This window comes from Siniperca chuatsi, linkage group LG24, assembly GCF_020085105.1.
Source record: "Siniperca chuatsi isolate FFG_IHB_CAS linkage group LG24, ASM2008510v1, whole genome shotgun sequence".
Lineage (NCBI taxonomy): Eukaryota > Metazoa > Chordata > Actinopteri > Centrarchiformes > Sinipercidae > Siniperca > Siniperca chuatsi.
The window spans coordinates 18196196-18221105 of record NC_058065.1 but is presented as its reverse complement, the minus strand read 5'-3'; the positions used below and the strand labels follow the sequence as shown (position 1 = coordinate 18221105).

The 24910-nt window shown below is 41.7% G+C and overlaps 2 protein-coding genes across 10 annotated transcripts; both read left to right on the top strand.

The window, feature by feature from the left end:
• Positions 1 to 359: 359 nt before the first annotated feature.
• Positions 360 to 15028, top strand: cep70 (centrosomal protein 70). 9 transcript variants are annotated; one of them, XM_044187873.1, is made up of 17 exons: positions 360 to 506; positions 1040 to 1060; positions 1499 to 1598; positions 1897 to 2020; positions 4763 to 4943; positions 5264 to 5439; positions 7912 to 7971; positions 8777 to 8846; positions 8953 to 9041; positions 9119 to 9196; positions 10156 to 10243; positions 10364 to 10516; positions 10745 to 10897; positions 11080 to 11248; positions 11380 to 11488; positions 11611 to 11690; positions 14872 to 15028. In XM_044187873.1, the coding sequence occupies exons 2-17, from the start codon at positions 1052 to 1054 to the stop codon at positions 14931 to 14933; spliced, it is 1701 nt and encodes a 566-aa protein (XP_044043808.1). In that variant the 5' UTR covers positions 360 to 506; positions 1040 to 1051; the 3' UTR covers positions 14934 to 15028. The 9 variants fall into 9 exon arrangements, 8 of the variants coding, with proteins under 8 accessions (XP_044043808.1, XP_044043805.1, XP_044043810.1 ...); XM_044187870.1 differs by having other exon boundaries at positions 8777 to 8876; XM_044187869.1 differs by lacking the exon at positions 360 to 506 and adding an exon at positions 594 to 864 and having other exon boundaries at positions 8777 to 8876.
• A 1950-nt stretch (positions 15029 to 16978) lies between these two features.
• On the top strand, positions 16979 to 20783 carry LOC122872114 (ankyrin repeat domain-containing protein SOWAHC-like). The gene has a single exon (XM_044187866.1). The coding sequence runs from the start codon at positions 17332 to 17334 to the stop codon at positions 19138 to 19140; it is 1809 nt and encodes a 602-aa protein (XP_044043801.1). The 5' UTR covers positions 16979 to 17331; the 3' UTR covers positions 19141 to 20783.
• The last annotated feature ends 4127 nt before the right edge of the window (positions 20784 to 24910 follow it).

Below are 24910 nucleotides of genomic sequence, written 5' to 3'. Positions count from 1 at the left end.
CAGCAGTAGCAGATGGCCGCCCACCCTGAGTCTGGTTCTGCTCGAGGTTTCTGCCTCTTAAAGGAAGTTTTTCTTTGCCACTGTCGCCAAGTGCTTGTTCATGGTGGGATTTGTTGGGTCTCTATAAATAATATTATAAAGAGTGCGGTCTAGACCTGCTCTATAGGAAAAGCGCAATGAGATAACCTCTGTTATAAATTGGCGCTATATAAATAAAATTGAATTGAATTGAATGAATAATTAGTATTTAGTATTGTATTACTGTAAAAAAATGTAGATGAGGAATTGATGACTTTTTAAAAAATATTTCTGTTTTATCTGATAACTGATGACCAAACAGCCACATCCCATTGGTTTAGTATGATTACGTCACAGCACACTTGTTTGAGTGACGGAAGAGGCGTATCGTGGAGTAAATGTAAAGTAAATAGTAACGCTAGTTAAATCATCTGCTGTTTTGCAGTATCGGAAAACTCGGCAGCTGATAACTGCAACACCAACAATTGGTAACTTAATGCCGTATCTTCCACTTTCAAAGTCCGCTAACACTAACAAATTCACAGCTAACATGCAGTGGTAACATTACCTTGTTAGCTAACGTCACGGAAGCTAACCGAGCTCCAAAATGCTTACTTAATGCTTAGATATATTGAAGTAGTTTATCTTAACTTAGGTTAATAGACCATTTGTGGAGAAACTGCATATAGTGCATGTGATTTGTGTTCATTTTGGAGAGAGCTTGATAACGAATTCCATTGAAAATGTGGCAGTTTAATGTTAACGTTATTTCAGTAAAATTAAAGTCTTGCTTGGTCGCCTACTTGAATGCCGAATTTACCACAATAACCTCAAGATTCCTACATGGTATGATTTCCCTAATTTGTAGTTGTGTGTCGTGAAAGACATTTCAGCAGCTTTAAATTGTCAGAATTTTAAATTGAGTCCAGCGTCGAATTTAGTCATTGTAACGCTAATGGGATTTTACTGAAAGTTAGCCCTCGGAACACTAACGCCGTGCATATTGTTTTGTTTCCTGCAGTGGGGTGAAACGATGGAACAGGTAAGTCAGCACTAACAAATGATGCTCTTCTGCTCATCAGAGGCTGTAGAGGCTTGTGTGTTGAGGGGAGGGGGGTCAGAGAGACCATGGAGGAGCGGAATCGCCTTTCAGTCACTGTTGTGGTGCGGTAGTGGCAGCTCCTTTCAGCTTTAGGAACTGCAGAAACCTGATCACTAAAGTTAGTCGGTTTTGACAGGAGGCACCTCATTCACTCAAGCCCTACAATGATTACAGGGATGCTCTTGAGCTAATTTTGTGCTGAGTGGAGGACTTTTAAGAATGGACATGGACAGCAGGACAGCACATTTTTTGCAATCAAGAAATAAGACATATGTTTATCTGTGGACTTACAGGCAGTTCCAGGTAGAGCTCAGATTTCTGCAGCAGGTTCACATTGCTCTGTGATGTTTTCTGATGCGTTGTTTCTGTCTATTGCAGCAGGAGCAGGTAGAATGGGATGATGTGAATAAACTTCTGCAGCATCATGGTTTTAAGCCAGTGCATTTTGCAGATCCCTTAGAGAATAAGAGCCTTTCGGGTAAGAGTCAATGGTTCCAATTTCTTGGCAAAATATCCATTTCTAGTTAAATTGGTAGTGTGTTTGAAGGAAATAACTTGTGTTCTTGGATTTAAGTTGTCTATAATTGCTACATTGGGCAGAATATTAAAATCATATTTCTTTTGGCTTGAAATATAACCAAGTTTAGTTGCATTAGTAGTATTAGTAGTACTATAGTTTATTCTTTCATGGTGAAATTCCAATTTTAGGTAGCATTTGAAAATGATTGCTCCTTATTAGTGAAGTCTCTGTCGCATGACTCTCCGTGTGTCCTTAGATTTGGTTCTGCTGGACAAGAAGTCAGCTGGTGAGATCAGGATGACTCTGAGGACGATGCTCACAGACTCAGAGAGAAGACAGGCCCTCATCCAGGAGCTCATCAAATCTAACAACCAACTCAAGTAAGTCAAACAATGAAGCAGTCAATCATTCCCATTAGAAATTTTGATTTGTATTCTAACAAAAAAGCATTATACTAGTTCATGGACCCATTGTTTAATTTGTCACTGCCACCTTTTGCCCAAAGCAGCAACATGATAATTTGTGGTGAATGACAGAACGAGAGAGATAGAAAATGTAAAGTTTTTAGAGGGGTTGGACCTGTATGTTGTAGATCCTGATGAAGGCATACAGGAAGTTTACTTCACTTTGTCTTAAATGTAGTGGAGGGCTGGGGAGATGAGACATTTCTAGCACTTGATAAATTGGGACAAAATTACTGATAAATATCAAAATTAGAGTAATTTGAAAAAATTGAAAACATGACATGTTCAATATGCAAATACAAACTGCCACAAAAGCAAAACACAGAATGTGCACATTTGAAGAGAGGAGTGACAAATCAAATAAATCAAAGAAACCTGCTTAAAACAATTAACCATTTAAGAATGAATAAATTCAGGGGGGCTGAGTCCAGCCTGCAGCCCTTTGCTGCGTGTCATCCCCTCTCTCTCCCACATTTCCTGTCTCTCTTCAGCTGTTCCTGTCAAATAAAGGCAAAAAGCCCAAAAAATAATCTAAAAAAAAAAAAGAATGAATAAATTCAGGAAAAAGGGACGTCATGACAAACTGGAGGAGGAACCAAACTGCTTTGTTTTAGTTTCATCCCTCTCAGAAAACCCCTAACCATTTTAATTGTAACAATCATACATTAGTGAGTGTTGCGTGAGGAACCAAGGCCCTACAATGGCAGTGAGTTTTGTTTGTTGTAACAATATTAGGATGGCATTCAGGAACCAAGTGTGCTTTCATATGTAATTATTTATGTTATTAATTTTTTATTTATTTGAATAAGGCTTAAATACACTTAAATTATGTAACTGTACAGTTACTGGTAATATACTGTATCTTTTATTTCTTGATATTTTGTTGTATTCTTTCTTATTACCACAAATAGCTGGCCAAACGTGGACGACTTGACATCATTTTGAGATATTTTCAATGAAACTGCAATGAAGTTTAATAGCAGAATAAGGTTAATCTAGTTAAACATTGGTAAACATCAGGGCTTCTTTATAGTCTCATCTCATCACTATTTTGGCTATCCAAAGGACAGAGTAGAGACAGAGTCTTGGAAATGTAGAAAATAGCAGTATGTAGTAGACTCCATCATGTCATCCTCCGAGAATGTATGAAACAATTAAATTGAAGTAAAACAGTGGAAGCACAGCTGGGGGTGTTTTCCAGTGTTTACATGCCTGCAGTATGTATTACTGCGGGTCTTATGCGTCCGTATCTATTTAATAATGTATATGCAGTGTGTGTCGACCACCTGCCCTACTGTCATCTAATCTCATCAGCATCAGATGAGTATCACAGATACACCTCCTGAGTCCTTTAGCTCAGTGCAGGTATGAAGTAGGTAGGTATGAAGGTATGAGTGATGAAAGGGAAACCAGCTGACTGTAATACTGGTCATATTTCTCCACAACTTCTCCTGGGCAAACAATCATTTAGTCAAAATAAATACTGTAGTTATAAGCCTATTACAGTGTTAAATCTAAATAATAGTTTATCTGAGGATTTTCAGTCAGGATTTAGAGTGCATCATAGTACTGGTGAAAATTACAAATGACCTTTTAATTGCATCAGGAAACGGACTTGTCTCTGTACTTGTCTTGTTAGATCTTAGTGCTGCATTCGACACCACTGATCATCACATCCTATTACAGAAACTGGAACATGTAATTGGCATTAAAGGAACCGCACTAAGATGGTTTAAATCCTATCTATCAGATCGATCTCAGTTTGTACATGTTAACAGTCAGTCCTCCGTGCACGCCCAAGTTAGTCACAGAGTTCCACAAGGTTCTGTGCTTGGACCGGTTCTATTCACTTTATATTTGCTTCCTTTAGGCAATATGGCCCTAAACACCTCCGAGACACATTATCTAAAGATATAGTAACTCTAGATGGCATTGCCCTGGCCTCCTGCACCACCGTAAGGAACCTCAGAGTTATCTTTGATCAGGATTTATCCTTTAACTCCAACATGAAACAAACTTCAAGGACTGCCTTCATTCACAGCACATTCTGTCTCAAGATGATGCCGAAAAACTAGTCCACGCATTTGTTACTTCTAGGTTGGACTATTCCAATTCCTTATTATCAGGCTGCCCAAATAAGTGCCTTAAGAATGCCCAGAATGCTGCGGCACATGTACTGACAAGAACTAGGAAAAGAGATCATATTTCTCCAATATTAGTTTCTCTGCACTGGCTCCCTGTAAAATCCAGAAGAGAATTTAAAATGCTTCTCCTCACCTACAACGCTCTTAATGGTCAGGCACCATCGGCCTAGACTGCCAGGAGGCTTCCCATGATGCACCTCTTTCCTCTCTCCCTCTCCATCTGTATGCATTTTTATCCCATTACTGCATGTTACTAACTCGACATCTTCTCTCTTCCGTAGTTCTGTGCTTTCTTGTTTCTCTCCTCTCTCCTTCTGTTGCTTTCAGCTGGTATTTCTGCTTCCGGAGCTGCAGAGTCTGGATCTGTGTTTGTGTGTCACTTGCTGCCCCTGTGTTCCTGCTCGACAACTGCCACTACATTTGTAGAAGAATATATTGTAGAAGAATGAAGCAGGTGAAAAAAGTGCACTTGTTGCATTGTGAGAGTGAACCTTTTCTGTGTGTGTGTCTTTAGAGAGGAGGTTCATGAGCACATGAGTCGAGCGGCTCAACAGTCTCAGAGGGCCACAGAGCTGGAGGGGCTGCTGGACGTTGTGAAGACTAGAGTCCAGGACCTGGAGGACCGCTACCTCGGCAAGGCTGTCCAGCAGCACAGCCACACACAACAACTGCAGCAGGAAAAACAAGAAACACAGGTATGTCAACAGACTTGCATAACAAGCCACTAAAGGCTGAGATATGCTTCTCAGATTACACACAAGTTTACATAAATGATTTATTATCTTGGGTAATGTATACATGTGAGTAAATTATTATTATCTGTGCAAGGATCACATAGCTTTTTAAAAAATCCACCTTCACAAAAATGTATTTCTCCCAGGGGGATACTGTATGATTTAGTTTTTGTGATGAAAATAGACTAATAGATATAATAGTGAATATTGTCCATCATCAGATATGATCTTCAGTCAGATCATATCGTCTTCTCAGTGAGACCTTTGTTTCATCTTTCTAGAAACTGTGTCAGGTTCTGGAGCAGAAACTGTCTAAACAGAGGGAGGAAGCAGCTCAGCTTCAGAGAAAACTTTATTTCACCATCAAAGAAGAAGAGCGACGATTGGCTCAACAGAGTCAGACTTTCCAGCGCATCTGCAACAAAGTCAGCCAGCAGAACTCCCCAGCAGACAAACAGTGAGAACATGACTGACTAACAGTAGCCTCCTTTTGTCTTTTTGACAAAATTAACCATTAAAGGGGACCTATTATGCTCATTTCTAGCTCTATAGTTTTATTCTGGGACTCCACTAGAGTAGCTTTGCATGATTCCCAGTTCAAAAAAATCCTTATTTATTATTATCTTATACTGGCCCTTTATACCATCCCTCAATTCATCCTCTATCTGAAAGAAGCTGTTTTAGCTCCTGTCTCTTTAAGGCCCCCCTCCCTAAAAGCCCACTTTCATCTGATTGGCCAACTTCCCGGAAGCCTGCCAAGGGACGTGTGAGCCACCATAACCAGGACTGCGGACGAAAAGTCCCCCATATGTCTTTTCCTAAACACTTTTCCTTGACCTCAATGGAAATGTGAAGGAGAATTCATATGGAATAGACAACCGCAGTGCTAAGAAAATCCGACTGTACTTAGGCTCCGACAGATGTAACTGACGTTGGTCTGCCATAGTGAAACTACAATGTTCAGAAGGAAAACTACAAAAAGCCCATCTTTTTTCACTGTTATACAGTGTTGTTTCATGCAGGCCGTATAAACGTGGACAAAAATATTACTTCATTAATGAGGTTGGAATGGAAATAAAAAAAGGAGTACAGGCAGGGACGCTGGAAGTCAGTCACATTAGGGGGTGAGAGAAAGTCAGTCTATATAATGACTTCACACTAAATGGTGCGCAATATTCATGTTTTTCTATTCATTTGAATGGCCAGGATAACTTTTATCTAATAGTTTTTAAGAAAAATCTGAGAACGTTTTACACTACAGCAGACAGTAGCCTAAACACCATCATACTGTATGTCAAAGCAGCCACAGCAGCTACACAGCCAACAGCAGGAACTAATGCATGAGAACTGCAAGGAGATGAAGAGGGAGAGACAGCGCCTGGATGGGCGAGAGAAGTGACCCAGTTCATCATAGTTTATAATAATGCAGCGCAGTGAGGATACAGACGTTTCATAGAGAAGAGCGGATATAATGCAGATCTATCACTTCCACACCTTTCCATATTCACACGCTTTCTCTCTCTCTCTCTGAGTCTGCTTTACGTGAACGGCCAAATGGTGCGTCGCTTTAAATGTTGCTGCCGCACGGAATTGTGGGTTCTCTTTATACACGCAGTGCTGTGAGCTGCACGCCGCCGCATTGTGTTCTTGGACGGCAATGACAGCTACAGTTGCTTAGCTTGGAAAATAGCAATATGGAGCACTGAATTTACTGTTATATCTAATAGTTTTTAACAAATGAGACAAGAATTAGGTTGGAAAAACGATAACGTTAGATGCCACCGGAGCAGAGTGTTTCTGGGGGCTGGGCCTTATTGCTTACTGTACAAAAACACAACTTATAACTTTATTCATTAATTTTGGTGAAACTGATTCATATTTTATGGAGAAAATATTTTCTGGTTTTCTCTCTGATGTCCTTCGGCTGCTCTGCCTCAACTCTCTGTGATTTACAGAGTTTACTGTTGGACAGATAGCTTTAAGCTTTAAAGTATCTGCTAACTGCTAGTTAGCTCAGTTAGCCATGCAGCTAGTGGTCCTGTCAGATTAACTGACTGCCAGGACTCAGACCCCCGAGTGAGTGTTGGTGTTTACACACACAGGAGCTTTGGACCTCCGGGAGGAGGAGGTTTTCAGGCCCGGGCTCCGAGAGTCAGCTAGCTAATAGCGCTAGCTGCATGGCTAACAGACCTAAGAGTAGCTGCGGTTAGCAGTAGTTAGCGGTTACTTTAGCAACAAGTAAAGCCATCTTTCCATCAAGAAACTAACTAACTTTCCTTCACAACCAAAAAAGCACTTTCTGGAAGACATACTGAACAACCTCCAAAAACTTGAAGAGTAGTCCTGAGCGCGTCCCTGTACTCGGGCACGCTCAGAGCCACGCTGCCAATGACAAATGTGTGCCTTGGTTACGTAACCAAGGTACGGAACAAGATGGTGGAATTCCAACGAGGCATTTCAGGCTGGTGTCAGGCAGTGCTTTCTGTGGGAGAGAAGACCTCCCTTTGGCACGGACTTTGGGTTTTGTGACTTTTCAGACCTTTTACATGCACAAAAATGCTATACAGTACAACACAATAAAGGGCAGGGAAAACCCAAAAAAGCATAATATGGCCCCTTTAATAATTATTCTCTCTATTGGCTCATAAAATATGAGCACATTGTGATTTTAAGAAAGATATTGATTATTTTGTTAGTAATGGTTCCATTAGGCTATAGCAGCATGAAATATGTGAGGCGTAGCCATTTTAGAGTTACATTAGAGGAACATTGCAGTTCAAACTGTTGAGTGTTTCAAGAATTCGGATTCTAAGGTCCACTCACTAGTTTTTTCCACAGCTTTCAACTGCATCTTGATGTCTTCCTCAGACAGAAAATGGTCTCTGTGATGAGTTGATTGCTACATTTCTCCTGGTTCTTCTATCTGCAGGCTGTTGGATGTGATTGACTTCTATGAGACTAAAATGACTCAGCTGATGGATGAGCTCAGGTAACACATGCCTCCCAAAATGTGTCTTCTTGTTGAAGACACTTTTCAAAAAAGAATGCTGTGTGGTGAATCATGTGTCTAATTTATTACAAAAAAAAGCACTTTGAATTACACTCCAACACTGACTTAATAGTTTGTAATATTTTTGAAATGCTTTGAAATGTTCTTACGAGGCTGTAGTGGCAGGTGGCATAGTTCAGTGGAATGCTGCCTTGGTTGGTTCACTGAAGGCCAGATCTACCTGGCAGTATGTTTACAATGGCTGCATCCTGTCAGGCTCAGTGATTCCCAGCCTGGGGGATGAGACCCCAACAAGGGGGATAAATCGAAGGGATTGCAAGATTATTACTGGGGTAGGAAATAAAAAAAACTAATATTTTCTGTACAAAACTACGTCAACTTATCTCTGATTTTCTTTTGAAATAGCATAGTTTTACCTCGTCAGGGCTCTAAAAATAATTCAAATGAAACAGTGTGAGACAAGAAAATTAACTGAACTGCTCCCAACTCATAGACATGCACTCTGACGAAGGCTCGCAAGTAGACATTGCTGTGTTGAGCAGCAGAAATGGTTGGGAATATCTGCTAGATGAAAAAGATACATGTAAATCAGACATCTTTGGAGATCTCCCTAAAGGGAGGAACAGATATGTTATGGATCTTCACATCTGACACTTGATATAGGCACAAAATATTAGTTCAAGAAATAGCTGCGTTGGTGTTGGCTTTCATAAACCATATAGATCAGAGCCAGCAGTGGACACTGTTGCCTCTGCTTGTACTAAGCTGTTCATTTTCACCCCAGATCTGTCAAAGGACAACCAGAAGCATCTGAAGCGGCTCATCAGACAAGAATCAAGAAGGCATCCAGCAATGTTAGTCCATCTTTCAAAACCATTCTGAAGGTAACCTGACAAACGTTTATTCATTTCCAGATATGTTTTCCCTAAAGCAGCAGGTAATACTTGCATTTCTTCCAAGGCGTTCCAAGAACAGCAAAAGGGAAGCAAAACTCAAATAGAAGAGCTAAAGAGGGAGGTTGAGCGCCTGAAGCAAGAGTTGGAGACGAGGTGTGTGTTCATCCAGCTTGAAGCAAATGCATGTCATGTCATGTCAGCATTCATGCTGACTGTGTTCCTCTGTGTAGGCCGACACGCAAAGAAGTGAAGATCTATAAACACAAACTCATCCGTTTGGAGGGGTTAAACAAACACAATAACACAAGGTAGGAACGCTAACGACTGCTGTAAATCTCTTTGGAATTTGGCCTAGTGCTCACTGTACCCGAGGTGTGATGAGGGCACTGGCAGCACAGTCATCTCTGTGTATCTGATGTATACGGTGCCTTCAGGTGTGGTTGTGCTTACCATGTTCGTAGGAGTCCATTTGAACCATCCACTGATGTGGTATTCATGACTTTGAGTGTAAATGTTCTCATAGCTCTGAGTTTTGCAAGTTGTGACGTATGCCGAGTTTTTTTTTTTTTTTTTTTTTTGTTGAAACCCAAGGAAGTTCCTTTAAAAAAAAAAGTGTCCTTTTTTCATTCACTCTGGGTTTTTTTTGTCCAAGTTAAAAGCAAGAAAGACAATCATTCACTGTTTTATATCCATTTTTGTTATCAGTTGCCTAGTAACATCATTCTTGTGACTTAACCACTTGAATGCCAAGCATAATGTTTTTATTTTGTATGTCAAAACTAAGAACTCACCATTTTCATTCAAAGGTGCAGTAGTTCTGTCAGGTAGGCAAGCAGTATGTCAAGTAACTGTACTGCAGGTAACTAGCATTATCCAAAGAATGAAGATATACACTTAAAACTAATGGTGCAATGGCTTATTCCTGTAGCCTCATAATAGCGGAAACATCAGTCTTTGTTGTTTTTACAAACTGTATGTTATCAGTCAGCAACACTAAAACAATTAGTACATCTGAAACAAATTGCATTCAAGTGTTACTGCAGGATGGATCATCTGTCAGGGCTTATGAACTGTGACAAGGCATCACAAGTACACTTCACTTGCCAAAACTGTCCTTAGGCTTTCCTAAGCACAGTGGACAGATCTGTCTCGTCACACTGGGTGAGTGACTGAAGGGCCAGACTCTTTAAGAATTGGAGCTTTAGTATGCAGGTATTGATCTAATCAGAAGCACGCCACTCACGTACAGTACCAACCATCTTTGCAGATTGCCTAAAGACGACAACACCACTGAGATCAGTGAGAACATCAGTGGCCAAGCTACAGAGGCCAGTCTGTGTGCCCACTATCGCCATGTAAGCATATTGTTTGTCTTAGCTGAATATTTCCTGTCTTATTTTGACTGGGGTTCTGTCCTTTCTTAACTGAACATAACTAACAGGATTTTTCTTCCAATCTCTTCTCCTGAATTCCAGCTGCTGAATGAGATCAGTACTGTTGTGACCAATCCCAAAGCTCCGTTACGACTGCACAGACAGAAATCCTCCTCTGTTGGTTTGGAGCTGGCTGAGTTTCAGACTCTGCTCCCCTCACTGGAGGTCTGGGCCCAGCAGCTCCACCTACTGAAGGTAAACGCTACCTGCCCACAGGCTTCAGCGTCGCCACCCACCAGGGTAGTTGGTGGGGAATAATAGAATAAGAGAGCTTTGTGTAGTTTCTCACTGATCATAGTTGACACAGCTCAGTCAGTCCCGAACAACCTGCTTTGAAGAGTCAAAGTGGGAGGTTTTCCTAAAGGTTCTACACCTGCTTTACCTTTTTACCAGAGTAGAATTCTTGTATGTGTGTGCTGGTAGGATCTCCAACGGGCTTTAAATAAACTGACTGGCAGACTGATGCCCGGGCAGCTGTCTGATGGTGGCTGTAATGCTGCAGAAGCAGTGAAGGTGGAGGACATGATGTTGCTGGTGGACACCATGCTGGAAAACATCTCGACTGATAATGAGAAGGTAGGACTCTGTGCTACTTGCTCAAGGTAGTTTACATTTATTTTTAATGGTGCTAAATACACTCCACGTTGCATTGATGGTTGTTTGCAGCAGCTCTCAAAGGCTGATCCAGGACAGGGTAGACTCCAGTGAAGCCTACTTATTTAAAAGGGTGTTTCCTGTGGTGTTGTTTGTCCTGCTAGGTGCTCAGGAGTCCCACTCGATACACTCTGGGCTCCATGGTGTCTCACTTCCAGAAGCTGTTTGACGTGACCTCCCTCAGCGGAGTGTACCCACGTATGAACGAGGTCTACACCAGGCTGGGAGAGATGACCAACACCATGAGGAACCTCCGAGATGTTCTAGAGCTAGGTAACCTTCAGCTGGACCCTGAGCTTAATGTGTTCTGTAGTCGGTGTTGGATATTTGTACAGTAGTTATGCAGGAATGAAGTGATACGATGGGCTACAAATGTTCAGTTGATGTTTGTGGTTTTGTGTCAGACAGCAGGGTTCCTCCTGCTGAGGTGGTGAACCAGGTGGCCAGACTGGTGTCCTCCACTGAAAACACTGCTGGATTCCATAATCTGCTGTCAGATGTTGACGTTGACAGGTTCACATATACAGAGGTCACACATATTGTTTGGAATATCAGACACAGCAGCTGAAGGCAGTTTTACTGCAGGGCTGCTGTAACCCAAACTGCTCCTTGACGTGTTTACTTTTGTTTTCCAGTATCATCGTCAAAGTGAAGCAGCACGACGAGTTCTTCCCCGCTTTCCATGGCCTCATTATGGAAATTTTACAGACTCTAGGTAAATATGACACAATAAACACACAATGACAGCTGTCTTACTCCTTATTTTACTTGACTTATTAGCATTTCATCACAAGATCTTTACCAGAGCACCACACATGACAAATACATTCAAAAAGACCTAGTAGCAGACTGACACTGGATTTTTGAGGCTGATATCAATATTTGAGAGTCAAAAAAATCTGATTATTGTAATATCGGCAGATATTCATTTTTGATAACAAACATAAAATAACATTTTTGAGAAGGATCCCTTGAGTTTGTTTTAGATATCAAGATATGTAGTGAGCGGGACAATTCCAGTGTAAAAAGCGGCTCGTCAGTGCTCTCTGGAGGACACTTCTTTGAGATTTCTGTACTGACATTTACAGACTGATAGTGATATATCTGTGATAAGCTAAAGCATCAGCCATGCCCATTTATCGGTCAGGTTTTACCAAGCTGGAACACGTGGGAGAGAATGCTGTACTTCAAAAATGGCCAAAACCACGTTGTCTCCACTCGTGTTGTGCTGTTGTGAAACTCTTTGTAATTGATGCCAGTTGCATATTATTTCTGCATATATTTGACAGCAGTTGTGCTAAATTTAAGTGTCAAAATATTTAAACAAGTAATGCCTCAGAGGAGTGTTTCATAAAGCCGACTCAGATGGATCATCAGACCTAGTCTGCGTCAAGTCTAGACCTGCTCTACAGGAAAAGTGCAATGAGATAACTTGTCTTATGAATTGGTGCTATATAAATAAAATTGAATTGAAAATAAATTGATTTGAATTCAAGACTTTGAAACACAGACCTGAGACATTAAGCACTGATCACAGATACAAAGTTCACGTTTCACTCACACAGGATTTGAATCCACAATGTCATTATTACAGTGGGTACGGAAAGCATTCAGACCCCTTTACATTTTTCACTCTGTTTCATTGCAGCCATTTGCTAAAATCAAAAAAGTTCATTTTATTTCTCATTAATGTACACTCAGCACCCCATCTTGACAGAAAAAACAAATGTAGAAATTTATGCAAATGTAATTAAACTGAAATATCACATGGTCATAAGTATTCAGACCCTTTGCTGTGACATTCATATTTAACTCACATGCTGTCCATTTCTTCTGATCCTCCTTGAGATGGTTCTGCTCCTTCATTGGAGTCCAGCTGTGTTTAATTAAACTGATTGGACTTGATTAGGAAAGGCACACACCTGTCTATATAAGACCTTACAGCTCACAGTGCATGTCAGAGCAAATGAGAATCATGAGGTCGAAGGAACTGCCCAAGGAGCTCGGAGACAGAATTGTGGCAAGGCACGCATCTGGCCAAGGTTACAAAAGAATTTCTGCAGCACTCAAGGTTCCTAAGAGCACAGTGGCCTCCATAATCCTTAAATGGAAGAAGTTTGGGACGACCAGAACTCTTCCTAGACCTGGCCATCCAGCCAAACTGAGCAATCGTGGGAGAAGAGCCTTGGTGAGAGAGGTAAAGAAGAACCCAAAGCTCACTGTGGCTGAGGTCCAGAGATGCAGTAGGGAGATGGGAGAAAGTTCCAGAAAGTCAACTATCACCGCAGCCCTCCACCAGTCGGGGCTTTATGTCAGAGTGGCCCGACGGAAGCCTCTCCTCAGTGCAAGACATATGAAAGCCTGCATAGAGTTTTTCAAAAAACACAGACTCCCAGACTATGAGAAATAAGATCCTCTGGTCTGATGAGACCAAGATTGAACTTTTTGGTGTTAATTCTAAGCGGTATGTGTGGAGAAAACCAGGCACTGCTCATCACCTGCCCAATACAATCCCAACAGTGAAACATGGTGGTGGCAGCATCATGCTATGGGGGTGTTTTTCAGCTGCAGGGACAGGACGACTGGTTGCAATTGAAGGAAAGATGAATGCGGCCAAGTACAGAGAGATCCTGGAAGAAAACCTCTTCCAGAGTGCTCAGGACCTCAGATTGGGCCGAAGGTTCACCTTCCAACAAGACAATGACCCTAAGCACACAGCTAAAATAACAAAGGAATGCCTTTGGACCAACTCTGTGACCATTCTTGACTGGCCCAGAGCCCTGACCTAAACCCAAGTGAGCATCTCTGGAGAGACCTGAAAATGGCTGTCCACCAACGCTCACCATCCAACCTGACGGAACTGGAAAGGATCTGCAAGGAAGACTTGCAGAGGATCCCCAAATCCAGGTGTGAAAAACTTGTTGCATTACTCCCAAGAAGACTCATGGCTGTACTAGCGCAAAAGGGTGCTTCTACTCAATACTGACCAAAGGGTCTGAATACTTATGACCATGTGATATTTCAGTCAGTTTTTTTTTTAATATAAATTTGCATAAATTCCTACATTTGTTTTTTCTGTCAAGATGGGGTGCTGAGTGTACATTAATGAGAAATAAAATGAACTTTTTTGATTTTAGCAAATGGCTGCAATGAAACAAAGAGTGAAAAATGTAAAGGGGTCTAAATGCTTTCCGTACCCACTGTAATAATGACATTGTGGATTCAAATCCTGTGAGTGACACATGAACTTTGTACAAAAGTTACTGAAAATGAATGTTATGGATGTATGTATAGATGCAAAATACTATCGAAACTTTGACATATCAAATACGACCCCACTCAGGTCATTTATTTAATAGCAAGACAGTAAGATAATTAGCATTTTTTACAAACTAAAGTTCTCTGTCAGTTGGATTGTGACACTTTGTACAAGTGACAACAGCTTCCATACGCTGGAATTGCCCCTTTTTGTATTTTTAATAGACAGAGTTCTGTGACATTTAAAGAGAGAACTAAATGTGTCGTATTATACGGCTACAGTCATAGGTCAAAGTTATGTCACATGTGGTGCATTTAAAATGACATGTTAGCTGGAATACTGTGCACATACTTCAGACTGAAAAAGACAAAACTGAACCGGCGAGGTTGCAGTTGTATGACATGCGTTGTAACCAAGGCGCTCCGCACTTTACTGACATTTAAAGCAGCATTAGATCGCCACACCTCCCTCCAACTGTGACCTAATCCTCTCATTTGTCCTTTCTGGGTCAGGAGGCAGCATGTCACCTCACAGCAACAGGTCCTGGTTTTGAGTTCTGTCTTTTTCACTCATCATGTGGCTGAGAATGCTGAAGCAGTACTGTGTGTGTGTGTGTGTGTGTGTGTGTGTTTTTCAGGAGTGAGTGACCTGGACGACATCCTTCCAGCTCTGAAGTCTCTGAAACAAACAGCACAATGACACACTGCTTTGGATGAACCGAGTGCTGTGTTTTGTGAAATGTAATGATTGTGGATTTTGTTTTTAATAAAAACTTGAAATATTTGGTAAAACTATTTTATATAAACCCATATATTTTGCACCAAGCCAGATCATTTCTATCTTAACTAAAATAGAACCAGCTAAACCAACCTAATATCAGCTAGTAACAAACAGCCTTTATTGGAATGCTGATACCAACGATGCCCTCCGGTCCTGGCCCTGCACATCCCGTGCCAGTGTGTGATGTTTCCAGTCAGGATGCTTTCTGTTGCTCCTCTCTAAAAGTTAACAAGAACTCGGCACGCACATTTTCTGTCCATGTCAGCTTCTCTGTGATGCTGATTCCCAGGAACCTAAACCTGTTCCCCTGCTCCGCCTCAGCTCCGCTGATGTAGACAGGGGGGTGTCTTTGCCTCCTTTTTCCTAAAATCCCGATCAGCTCCTCGGTTTTGCTGACGTTGAGCAGTAGGTGTTGATTTCCGCATGCATCGTTGTTTGAAATCCGGCCGATGATGATCACTTGTAGATCACCTGTTGTGACAGCAGATGGAAACATAATCCTGGTTAATAAACGTGAGCCTGCAGCACAGGTCTTCAGAGGGCCCTCGCAGCACTACAAATCAAGCATACTTCACATTACAAGCACCATTTTCTGTGTTTATTTAGATTTTTGATTGTTTCCTACCTGCAGGCAGCCACTACTGGTTCTCAGTCATCTTTATATAGTGTGAGTAAACATACATTTGAATTTGACTGCTCTCAATTATTAAGCTATTTTTCACTTGCATAACATTGTCAATTGTCCCTGAATCCAGCAGCAAGTAATCCTGTTTATTCTCATCCAGCTAATGTGAGTCTGAAAGCAGTTTGGGGGCAGATGTGTTGATTCTGGAGGAAGTTATCTTCAGTAACAGTGTGCACTTAATTTGGAATAAAGGCAAAATGAGTAGAGTTGAAACCATGATCATGACCATGATTGGCTGAGTGCTGATCATGTGATTGCAGGTACATGGGGTAGGTGTGTTGGGAACCCTCCCAGCATGCACTGGGGCAATAGATTCCTTCATAAGTCTCATTTTCTGTGTTTCTTCATTTAGTTGAACATTTCCCACCCTTTGCCTGTGTTAAACATGAGAAATGCCACATGTTCAGCAGTCTGAATCTTGAATTTTTGTCTTTTAGCTCAGTTTCTCAAACTACATTTGGATGATGGTCAGAATTAGGTACATACGATACAAGTACAACATCTGCCTCCTTTGGAATTCTTTATCTTGTTTGTTTTGACTGACAGACAAAGAGTTTTTGACGAAAAGTGGCATGAATAGTTAATAATAAATAAAACTGCTACGAAGAAATAAAACTGATCTGCAATAAACATTTCGTAATATCACACATATATTTTGTCTGTAGTTATTTTATATGATTATTTATTTCATAATGACTTATCTATTTATCAATTACATTTTGAACACTGTGAGGGTTCCATAAGATCTATGCAGGATAAAACTCAGGAGTAGATTTACAGTGGAAAACCTGGACATGTGGTGCTTTAAAGAAACTCCCGAGTGCTTCACCGTGGCCCCTTATCATAAGATTGTTGACCTCTAAGATAAGCCATCAACCTCGGGACTTCTTTACCGAGGATCCTTCACATCACCTGACACATCCTTTCTCTAAAATGACAGGGAAACATTAATCTACTCCTTTTTTGCAGTTTTGAGTATCTGGCTGACTCAGGCCGGTGCTATGCCAGACTTGTTCAGTCCTGTTGTGCAACACAGAAACCAGTCCATGTTTTCCCATAACAAACTGTACACACATGATTCATTAAAAACAGATCAATAACCTATTTCTTCAAGTAGCAACTTGCACTATTGCAACAGCTGGTGTCATGCAAAGCTGTTGAAATACCATTGTCACTGACGACCACTTTAGAGGGGGAAAAACACAAGTTTAGTCTAATGTATTATTACTATCTCATTTTTAAAAACATAACATGTTTAATGAAAGTGTCCATCATTTTAAAAAATTAAATTGTTTATTATTTTTTTAGCAACAGCAATTACGTTTTTAACCATTCAACCCCCCACAGATTAAATGGTACGGTCCGCAACTGTCAGGTTCCTGCACTCGGTTGCTAGGAGGCGGAGAACGCCTGAACGCTAGAACTAAAGCGCAGGGGAAAGCTCTGCCTCACACTTTTAGCATCATTAGCGGTTCTACTTTATTCATTTCTACACCGAGGGATACTCCTGTGGATATGTCGGTATGGACGGTTCGGCAGGGAAGCGTGTTTACATGTTGTTTTGCTCCTTTTACCGTTGTCCCGCCGCTAGCGCGTATTAAAACTAAGTGAACATACTCACAATTGTTTACAATGGCCGCCGAGTGTACGCAAGAGGCAATCCTGGATTTTGTGAAGGAGAAAGGGGGCAAAGTGAAAAACACGGATTTAATTGAGCAGTTTAAGGCTGTATTCCCGGAGGAGCCGGAGAAGAAGGCGGCGGCCCGTGAGAGATTTAAAAGCTACGTTGACGGCATTGCTTTTGTAAAAACTGAGAGTGGAGTTAAATACGTCTGCCTGAAGAAAAAGTTTCGCGGTTCAGTGAAGCAGCAAAGCTCGAGTGTGAGCAGTGGGACAGAAACGGAACCAGTGCAAGTTTTAAATCAACAGAAACTCATTCACCGTTCTCCCGCAGCTTCACAGCGGGCGGACAGCAGTCCGGTCAGTGACGCGGAGCTTCCAGCCCAGCAACGAACACTAACTTTACCTGCCTCAAGTTCCGGAAATGACAACCAGGTGAGACCGCATGATTTCCTGCCTGCAACCATTTTGCCTGACAAAACAGACGACAAAAGTAAGTGTCGCGAAGTTGTTTGTATAGTCGAGGAGGTGGGCAGCAGCTCCGGTGAGATGGGAAACAGAGAAAGCTTTCGAAGAGAGAGGAGGCAGTCCAAGAAGGAGCTGGTTGGAAAAGTGCCTGGCATACCAGAAATCGCAGTGATTGAAGCTTCGCCTCTCCCTGCGGTGGGATCGACGTTCACCCTGCCTGGGCCTGTACAAACCGGTACTACAGGACAGGTAGACTCAGCTACTGCTGGACGCAGTCCCAGAGACAGACAGGTTGAGACGGAGTCTCTGTCAGTAGAAGGCCCGAAGGAAGCGGAGCAGATAAATGTGTTGACCAGGCGGCAAACCTCAAGAGGATCCCAGCACAGATCCAGACAGCCGCAGTCAGACGAAGGGCAGGATGAAGGCCAGTTGGATACACATAGTTTGTCTGGGAGTGAAGGAAACGGCAGCCCGAAAGGCAGCCGCAAACACTTCATCAAGGTCATGATGAACAGTTCCCCCCAGGTGAGGCGCAGCATGGTGTTACGCAGCTCAGTTTACCTGTCCTCCAGGAGGGACAGTGACTCGGCTTCCTTGTTCTCCTCCAACCTGGATGACGACAGGACCTCAGTCACTCTGGACCCGCTGGAACACGAGTGGATGATGTGTGCTTCGGATGGGGAGTGGGACAGCTTGTACCGCCTCCTCAAAACTGAGCCCAGCCTCGTCCTGAGGAAGGATTTCATCACTGGTTTCACCTGCCTGCACTGGGCAGCCAAGCACGGCAGGCCGGAGCTGATAGCCCTGTTTATCAGCTTTGCCAAACAGCACAGTATTCCCATCAGTGTTGATGTTCGATCCAACACTGGCTACACGCCGCTGCACCTAGCTGCCATGCACAACCACATGGAGGTGGTGAAGCTCCTGGTGGGTGCCTACGACGCAGATGTGGAGATCAGAGACTACAGTGGGAGGAAGGCCTGCCAGTACCTCACTGACAGTGTGAGTGTGGACATACAGGACATCATAGGAGCATACGAGCGTTCTGACTCAGAGAACGCAGACCGCAGCGATGGAGGCCGCTGGAGGTTCTCCAAGGTTCTCCAGTCTAACCTGAAGCCCCTCAAGCTGCTGAACCCCAATGACTGTGACTCTGTGGACGGGGAGGTTCGACCCAGACAGAAACCCCTCAGGAGGAAGTCTTCACTCAGCAGGATGAAGCCCAAACTGCAGAAGCTCCGCTTGAAGACGTCGCAGATTGTCCACAGCACGTCGTTCCGTGACCCAGAGGGGCAGGAGGGGTCTGTGAAGGGTTCCTTTAAGTCCAGACCCAAGACATATTTCTTTGGGTGAGATCAGTACTGACACAGGACAGGAAATGGTTTACAGGGATGTCGACAGTTAAAGCACAGAATGTTTGCAGAAATGTGGCAAAAGACAGTTTTTAAGACAATTCTTCCGTTGCATTGAAAGACTGGGCCAAATGAACAAATGAGCGCAGTTTGGAGCAGGGGTTCAAATTGTGTGGGCTTTTTTTTTATTAATGCAGGTGAAAGCTGATACTTTGGGTTGAATACAGCATCTCAAAATGTGATCATTTTTATGCCAAACAATCAGTAAAACCTTTATCCTTGATCTCTGAAACTCAGTTTAGTCAAATTGTTCCATTAGACTCATTTTGGTTGTCTTCCCATCAATAACTAACTAATAAATGTTGGCCCTGGCCATTTGTACTGCAAAACGGTCGAGATGTCCAGGCAGCCGGAGCCTCAGGAACATCGGTGATATCCGATGGAGATCATCGATCACTCCCCTCTCTAACAGCGTCCTGAAATGTTTGATAGATGTCAGTAAATCTCTGCTAGTACAACAAGTCAAGCTTGCAGCAGTTTTAAGTGCAAAGAGCATGAAGACTCAACAAATGGCATGAAATGACCCAAAGCAACAGCGGTAGTCCGTCTCTCAGTACAGTACTCTGACCTCCCTGCTGTCTGCGGCTCTCAGCTCCAAGCCCATTGGTTGGAAGATGTAAATCTTTAAAAACACCTCACAGATATATAGTTTCATTTTTTAAAAAGGCTCAGCTGGCCACTGTAGTTTCTAAAACGTTAAACAGGAGGAAACAGGGCCATACACACACAATACTTGTTAGTAGATGCATTCACTGTTGGTTTTGCTTGGCACATGGGATTTGTTGACAATTAAAAAAAAAAAATAGAATATCACCAGCACATTGTAAATAAATGTATTAAATAGCAACTAGGCCCTTTAGCACCGCACTTAATTGGTATTTATTTGAGTTTTTCCTCTTTTAATTGGTTTTGTTTGATTATATAAATGCTTTTTCACTACAGAAACAGCACAGTAAGAACTTTCCGGTGATATACTGTATATTACAGATTTTTGGCTCCATGATCTACCGCAAATGCACATTGTGTTACAATATTTATCAGTTTGAAAAGATAACGTAGATTAGATGTTAAAACATACTGTAGACGGTGACGTTCCTTGTGATGTGACTGCAGGTCAGCCTGCTTCTCTTTATCCACAGCTGACACTAAAGCCTCTTGGCCTCGAGGCCGTAATCTGCAGGCAGATTCCGTGTCACAAGGTTGTAGTGTGAGGCCAGGCCAGTGGTATTAAGAGAGAAGTTCTGGTCTTGGGTAATTTTCCTTTGCATACTTTACAGGGCCAGAATTTTAATCTGGGGACTAATGTCACCAGCATTTGAAAATGAAGTAACAGACCTCCCCTGGAAACACTAAAGCCATCTGGCGAGGGCTAAGTCCAATAAACTGGATAAGTCCTCTGGTTAAGGAACTGCACAGCACTGGAGTTTACAAATGGTTTACTTAACATGAGGAATGTACAGCAGCAGAATGTCCAATATTTTGCAAGTTGTTTAATAAATGTATTGCATGAGATGGTGGATGGAAACCAGACTGGAAAACAACATTATCAAACCAGCAATAAAAGGACAGTTTCAGAGCATGGAACACTTTGTCTTAAGTATAGAAAGTCATGAAATTGTACATCAGTGAGTCTGTGACACAGCAGGGTTATGAATCACACATGACAAATTGTTTTAATCCACAACACGCTGCTTCATGTCAGAACAAGCTGCGTTAAGGCCTGTGGAGATGAAGGTTAGTGTTAGCACTTTATCAAAGGTAAATGTAATAATGATGTCATATAGTCCACTGGTGCTTTGGAAGGACAGACTGGTTTGTCATGCAGATTTCACAGTTTCACAGTTCACTCACTAGATGGCACTGTAGCAGAGGGCTCGTCCCGAATGAGGCCGGACTGCAGCACAATCACCCTCTCACTTCTCTGCGGCATTATGACTCACCAGAGGTGGCTCATACAGACTGGATTCTCCACAGGGAGAGGAGGATCATCTGTGGCTGCTGCACATAATGACAGTTAGTGCTGAATGAATGCTTTTCATTGTGCCCGAAATTCTCCCACAGGGAAGTAAATTCCCAGTGAGCTGGTCTTCACATGATCAAAAACACCCTGTTTTTGGTTGCGTGAAATCTGAGAAAGATTATGTATCACTTCTGAAGAATTATGTTATCAGTGTATGTTTCTGAAGAGAAGCTAAGTCTGATTTGACTTTTTAGCCTGCCCAGACTCAAAAAGGATAGAAATGTCTCCTCACAAATGTTTCCCTGTCAGACATGATGTATCTATCTCAGGATTAGCCTCTGCACCAAATCCTATTTTCCTGTCTAGGGAGGCTGCCTGAGGCTGAGATCAAATTAGAGAAAAGCACAGATTTGTCAGGGTTATGTCTCAGGATCATGTTGTTTTACAAACCGGCCATGTTGCTTAACAATGTAATGTAAATATATATATAGATAGAGAGATATATTCATTTGGTTTGGTTTTATTCCACAAAATAGGATGGACAGTTTTCACCATAATTTATCTTCAGCCAAAAATAGTTCCAAATGAAAGTCTGTGAATTATCCTTAGTAACCAGGACATTATTTCTGGAAAGGTACGTTCAAATGTTGTGAAAGCCTAATGCACACCTGGTAGAGGGGTCTGTGACCAAAACATTGCATTATCAATAAAAAAAGGTTCTTAAAAACCAGAATTATTGTCTACTACAAGGCTAAAGAGTAAAAAATTTGATGTGTTTTTTGTTTTGTTTAATTATTTTGGTGATTCAATCCTGTCAGTGTCCCTCTGTGTCTTTGTCTTGATCCACTGTTACATACAAAACTATGGAAGAAGGCCATAATTCTTATTTTATTTTGTTATCTCATGAACACATAACAATTTTGCCATATTTTCATTACGAAATATGTGGACATTGCAGATCAAACAGATCTTTTAATGGCTAAATGTTTTATTATTTATATTCAGGAAATCCACACATAATTTGCTGCCTTTTCATTCAGAAATCAGATGTCTCTTGCTTATTACAAAAGTTCCTGATTACGAAGTTGATACTATAAACCCATGATAGCTTTTTATTATTTTCTAATATATTGATTTAAAAATGGAAGCCAAGAGATTCCATGTGCTCATGATGCTGGGCGACTAAGCAGAAGCCCACGGTTCACCACCAACCTGTTCACGCTTATAACAAGTTCTCCCCACTCGGCGACACACCTGCTGAGAAAGCAACTCTGATTATTGGCAGTTCCATTTTGAGAAACGTGAAGTCAAATGTTTTCCTGGGGTCAGAGCGGGTGACGTTGAATCCTGTTTAAAACTGCTGGTTAAGGATAAACGTAAATGCAGTAAGATTTTTATTTACGTCGGCAGTAACGACTCCCGATTACGCCAGTCGGAGGTCACTAAAGTTAATGTTGAGTCGGTGTGTGCAAAGACAATGTCGGACTCCGGAGTTTTCTCTGGGCCCCTGCCAAACCTGACATGTTTAGCCGCATGTCTTCATTCTGCCGCTGGCTGTCAAGGTGGTGTCCAGCAAACGATGTGGGCTTCGTAGATAATTGGCGGACTTTTTGGGGAAGTCCTGGTCTGATTAGGAGAGACGGCATTCATCCCACTTTGGATGGAGCAGCTCTCATATCCAGAAATCTGACTGATTTTATTAGTGGACCTAAACCATGACAACTCAGAGTTGAGACCAGGAGGCAGAGTTGTAGTCCTACACGCTTCTCTGCGCTTCCAGAGCAGTTACCCACCCAAAACTCCTTAGTGACGGTGTCTGCCCCCCGACCACTTAAATTAATAAAATCAAAAGTTAACAGAAGAGGAGTTATACATAAAAACCTAAACAAAAACGTTGAAATAGCACAACAAAATAGGAGAATTAAATGTGGACTCTTAAACATCAGATCTCTGTCATCTAAAGCTGTACTAGTGAACGATTTAATATCAAAGCATCATATTGACTTATTTTGTCGTACTGAAACTTGGCTGGGTCATGAAGAATATGTTAACCTAAATGAATCCTTTCCGCCCAGTCATATTAATACTCACATTCCTCGAGGCACCGGCCGAGGAGGTGGAGTTGCAGCCATCTTAAGCCTATTAATCAACCCTAAACCTAAACTAAATAATAACTCATTCGAAAGCCTTGTTGTTAGTCTTTCTCACCCGACCTGGAAAACACGACAGCCAATTCTATTTGTTATAGAGTTTTTATCAAGTTTAGTCCTTAAACCAGATAAAGTAATTATTGTAGGTAATTTCAATATTCATGTGGACGTTGAAAATGATAGCCTTAGTACTGCATTTATGTCATTATTAGATTTGATTGGCTTTTGTCAGAGTGTACATGAAGCCACTCACTGTTTTAACAACACCCTCGACCTTGTTCTGGTATATCTAGTTGATAGTGCTGCAGGCTCACTGCAAACGACACTCGATTCTATCGCTCCTCTAAAAAAGAAGATAATAAAACAAAGAAGGTTAGCTCCATGGTATAACCCCCAAACCCGCAAATTAAAGCTAGCATTACAAAAACTTGAAAGGAAATGGCGTTCCAACAACCTGGAAGAGTTTAGTCTGGCAAGATAGTCTTAAAACATACAGGAAAGCCAGAGCAGCCTACTACTCATCATTAATTGAGGAAAATAAAAACTACCCTAGGTTTCTTTTCACCACTGTAGCAAGGCTGACAGAGAATCACAGTTCTACTGAGCCATGTATTTCTATAGCCCTCGGTAGTAATGACTTCATGAGCTTCTTTAATGATAAAATTCATCACGTTCTGCCTTCAACCTGTACCGATTTATCTTCAAACACAGGAACCTTAGAAACAGCTGTAAAACTTGATATATACTTTGACTGCTTTGCTCCTATCGACCTTCTTCAATTAACTTTAATGATTTCTTCATCTAAGCCATCAACCTGTCTCTTAGACCCCATTCCAACTAGGCTGCTTAAAGACGTTTTACCCTTAGTTGGCACTTCTACACTGGAAATGATCAATCTGTCTTTATTAACAGGCTATGCCCCACAGTCTTTTAAAATAGCTGTAATTAAACCTCTTCTTAAAAAGCCCACTCTTGATCCAGGGGTTTTAGCCAACTATAGACCTATATCTAACCTTCCCTTTCTCATTTCTTTCATTGCAGCCATTTGCTAAAATCAAAAAAGTTCATTTTATTTCTCATTAATGTACACTCAGCACCCCATCTTGACATAAAAAAACAGAAACTTAGAAATATTTGCAAATTTATTAAAAAATAAATTGAGAAAAAGAGATCATTGCACTTTTCCTATAGAGCAGGTCTAGACCGTACTCTTTCTAACATTATTTACAGAGACCCAACAAATCCCACCATGAGCAAGCAATTAGCGACAGTGGCAAGGAAATAGAGAGAGAGGCAGAGAGAGAGAGAGGCAGGAGAGAGGGAAGCACAATGCAAATTCCACCTAGAATTTTAAAATAGTAATAATGTAATGGTAGTGGTTATAGTAATAAAGTAATAATAGGAATGATAGTTATAGTAATAATGATGACAATAATAGTAACAAAGCCAATAACAACAACTGTAGTAGCAGTTATCGAGCAGGAACACAGGGGCAGCAGGTGGCCTACAACCACAGATCCAGTCTCTGCAGCTCCGGATGCAGAAATACCTGCTGAAAGCAACAGAAAGAGAGAGGAGAGACAAGAAAGCACAAAACTACG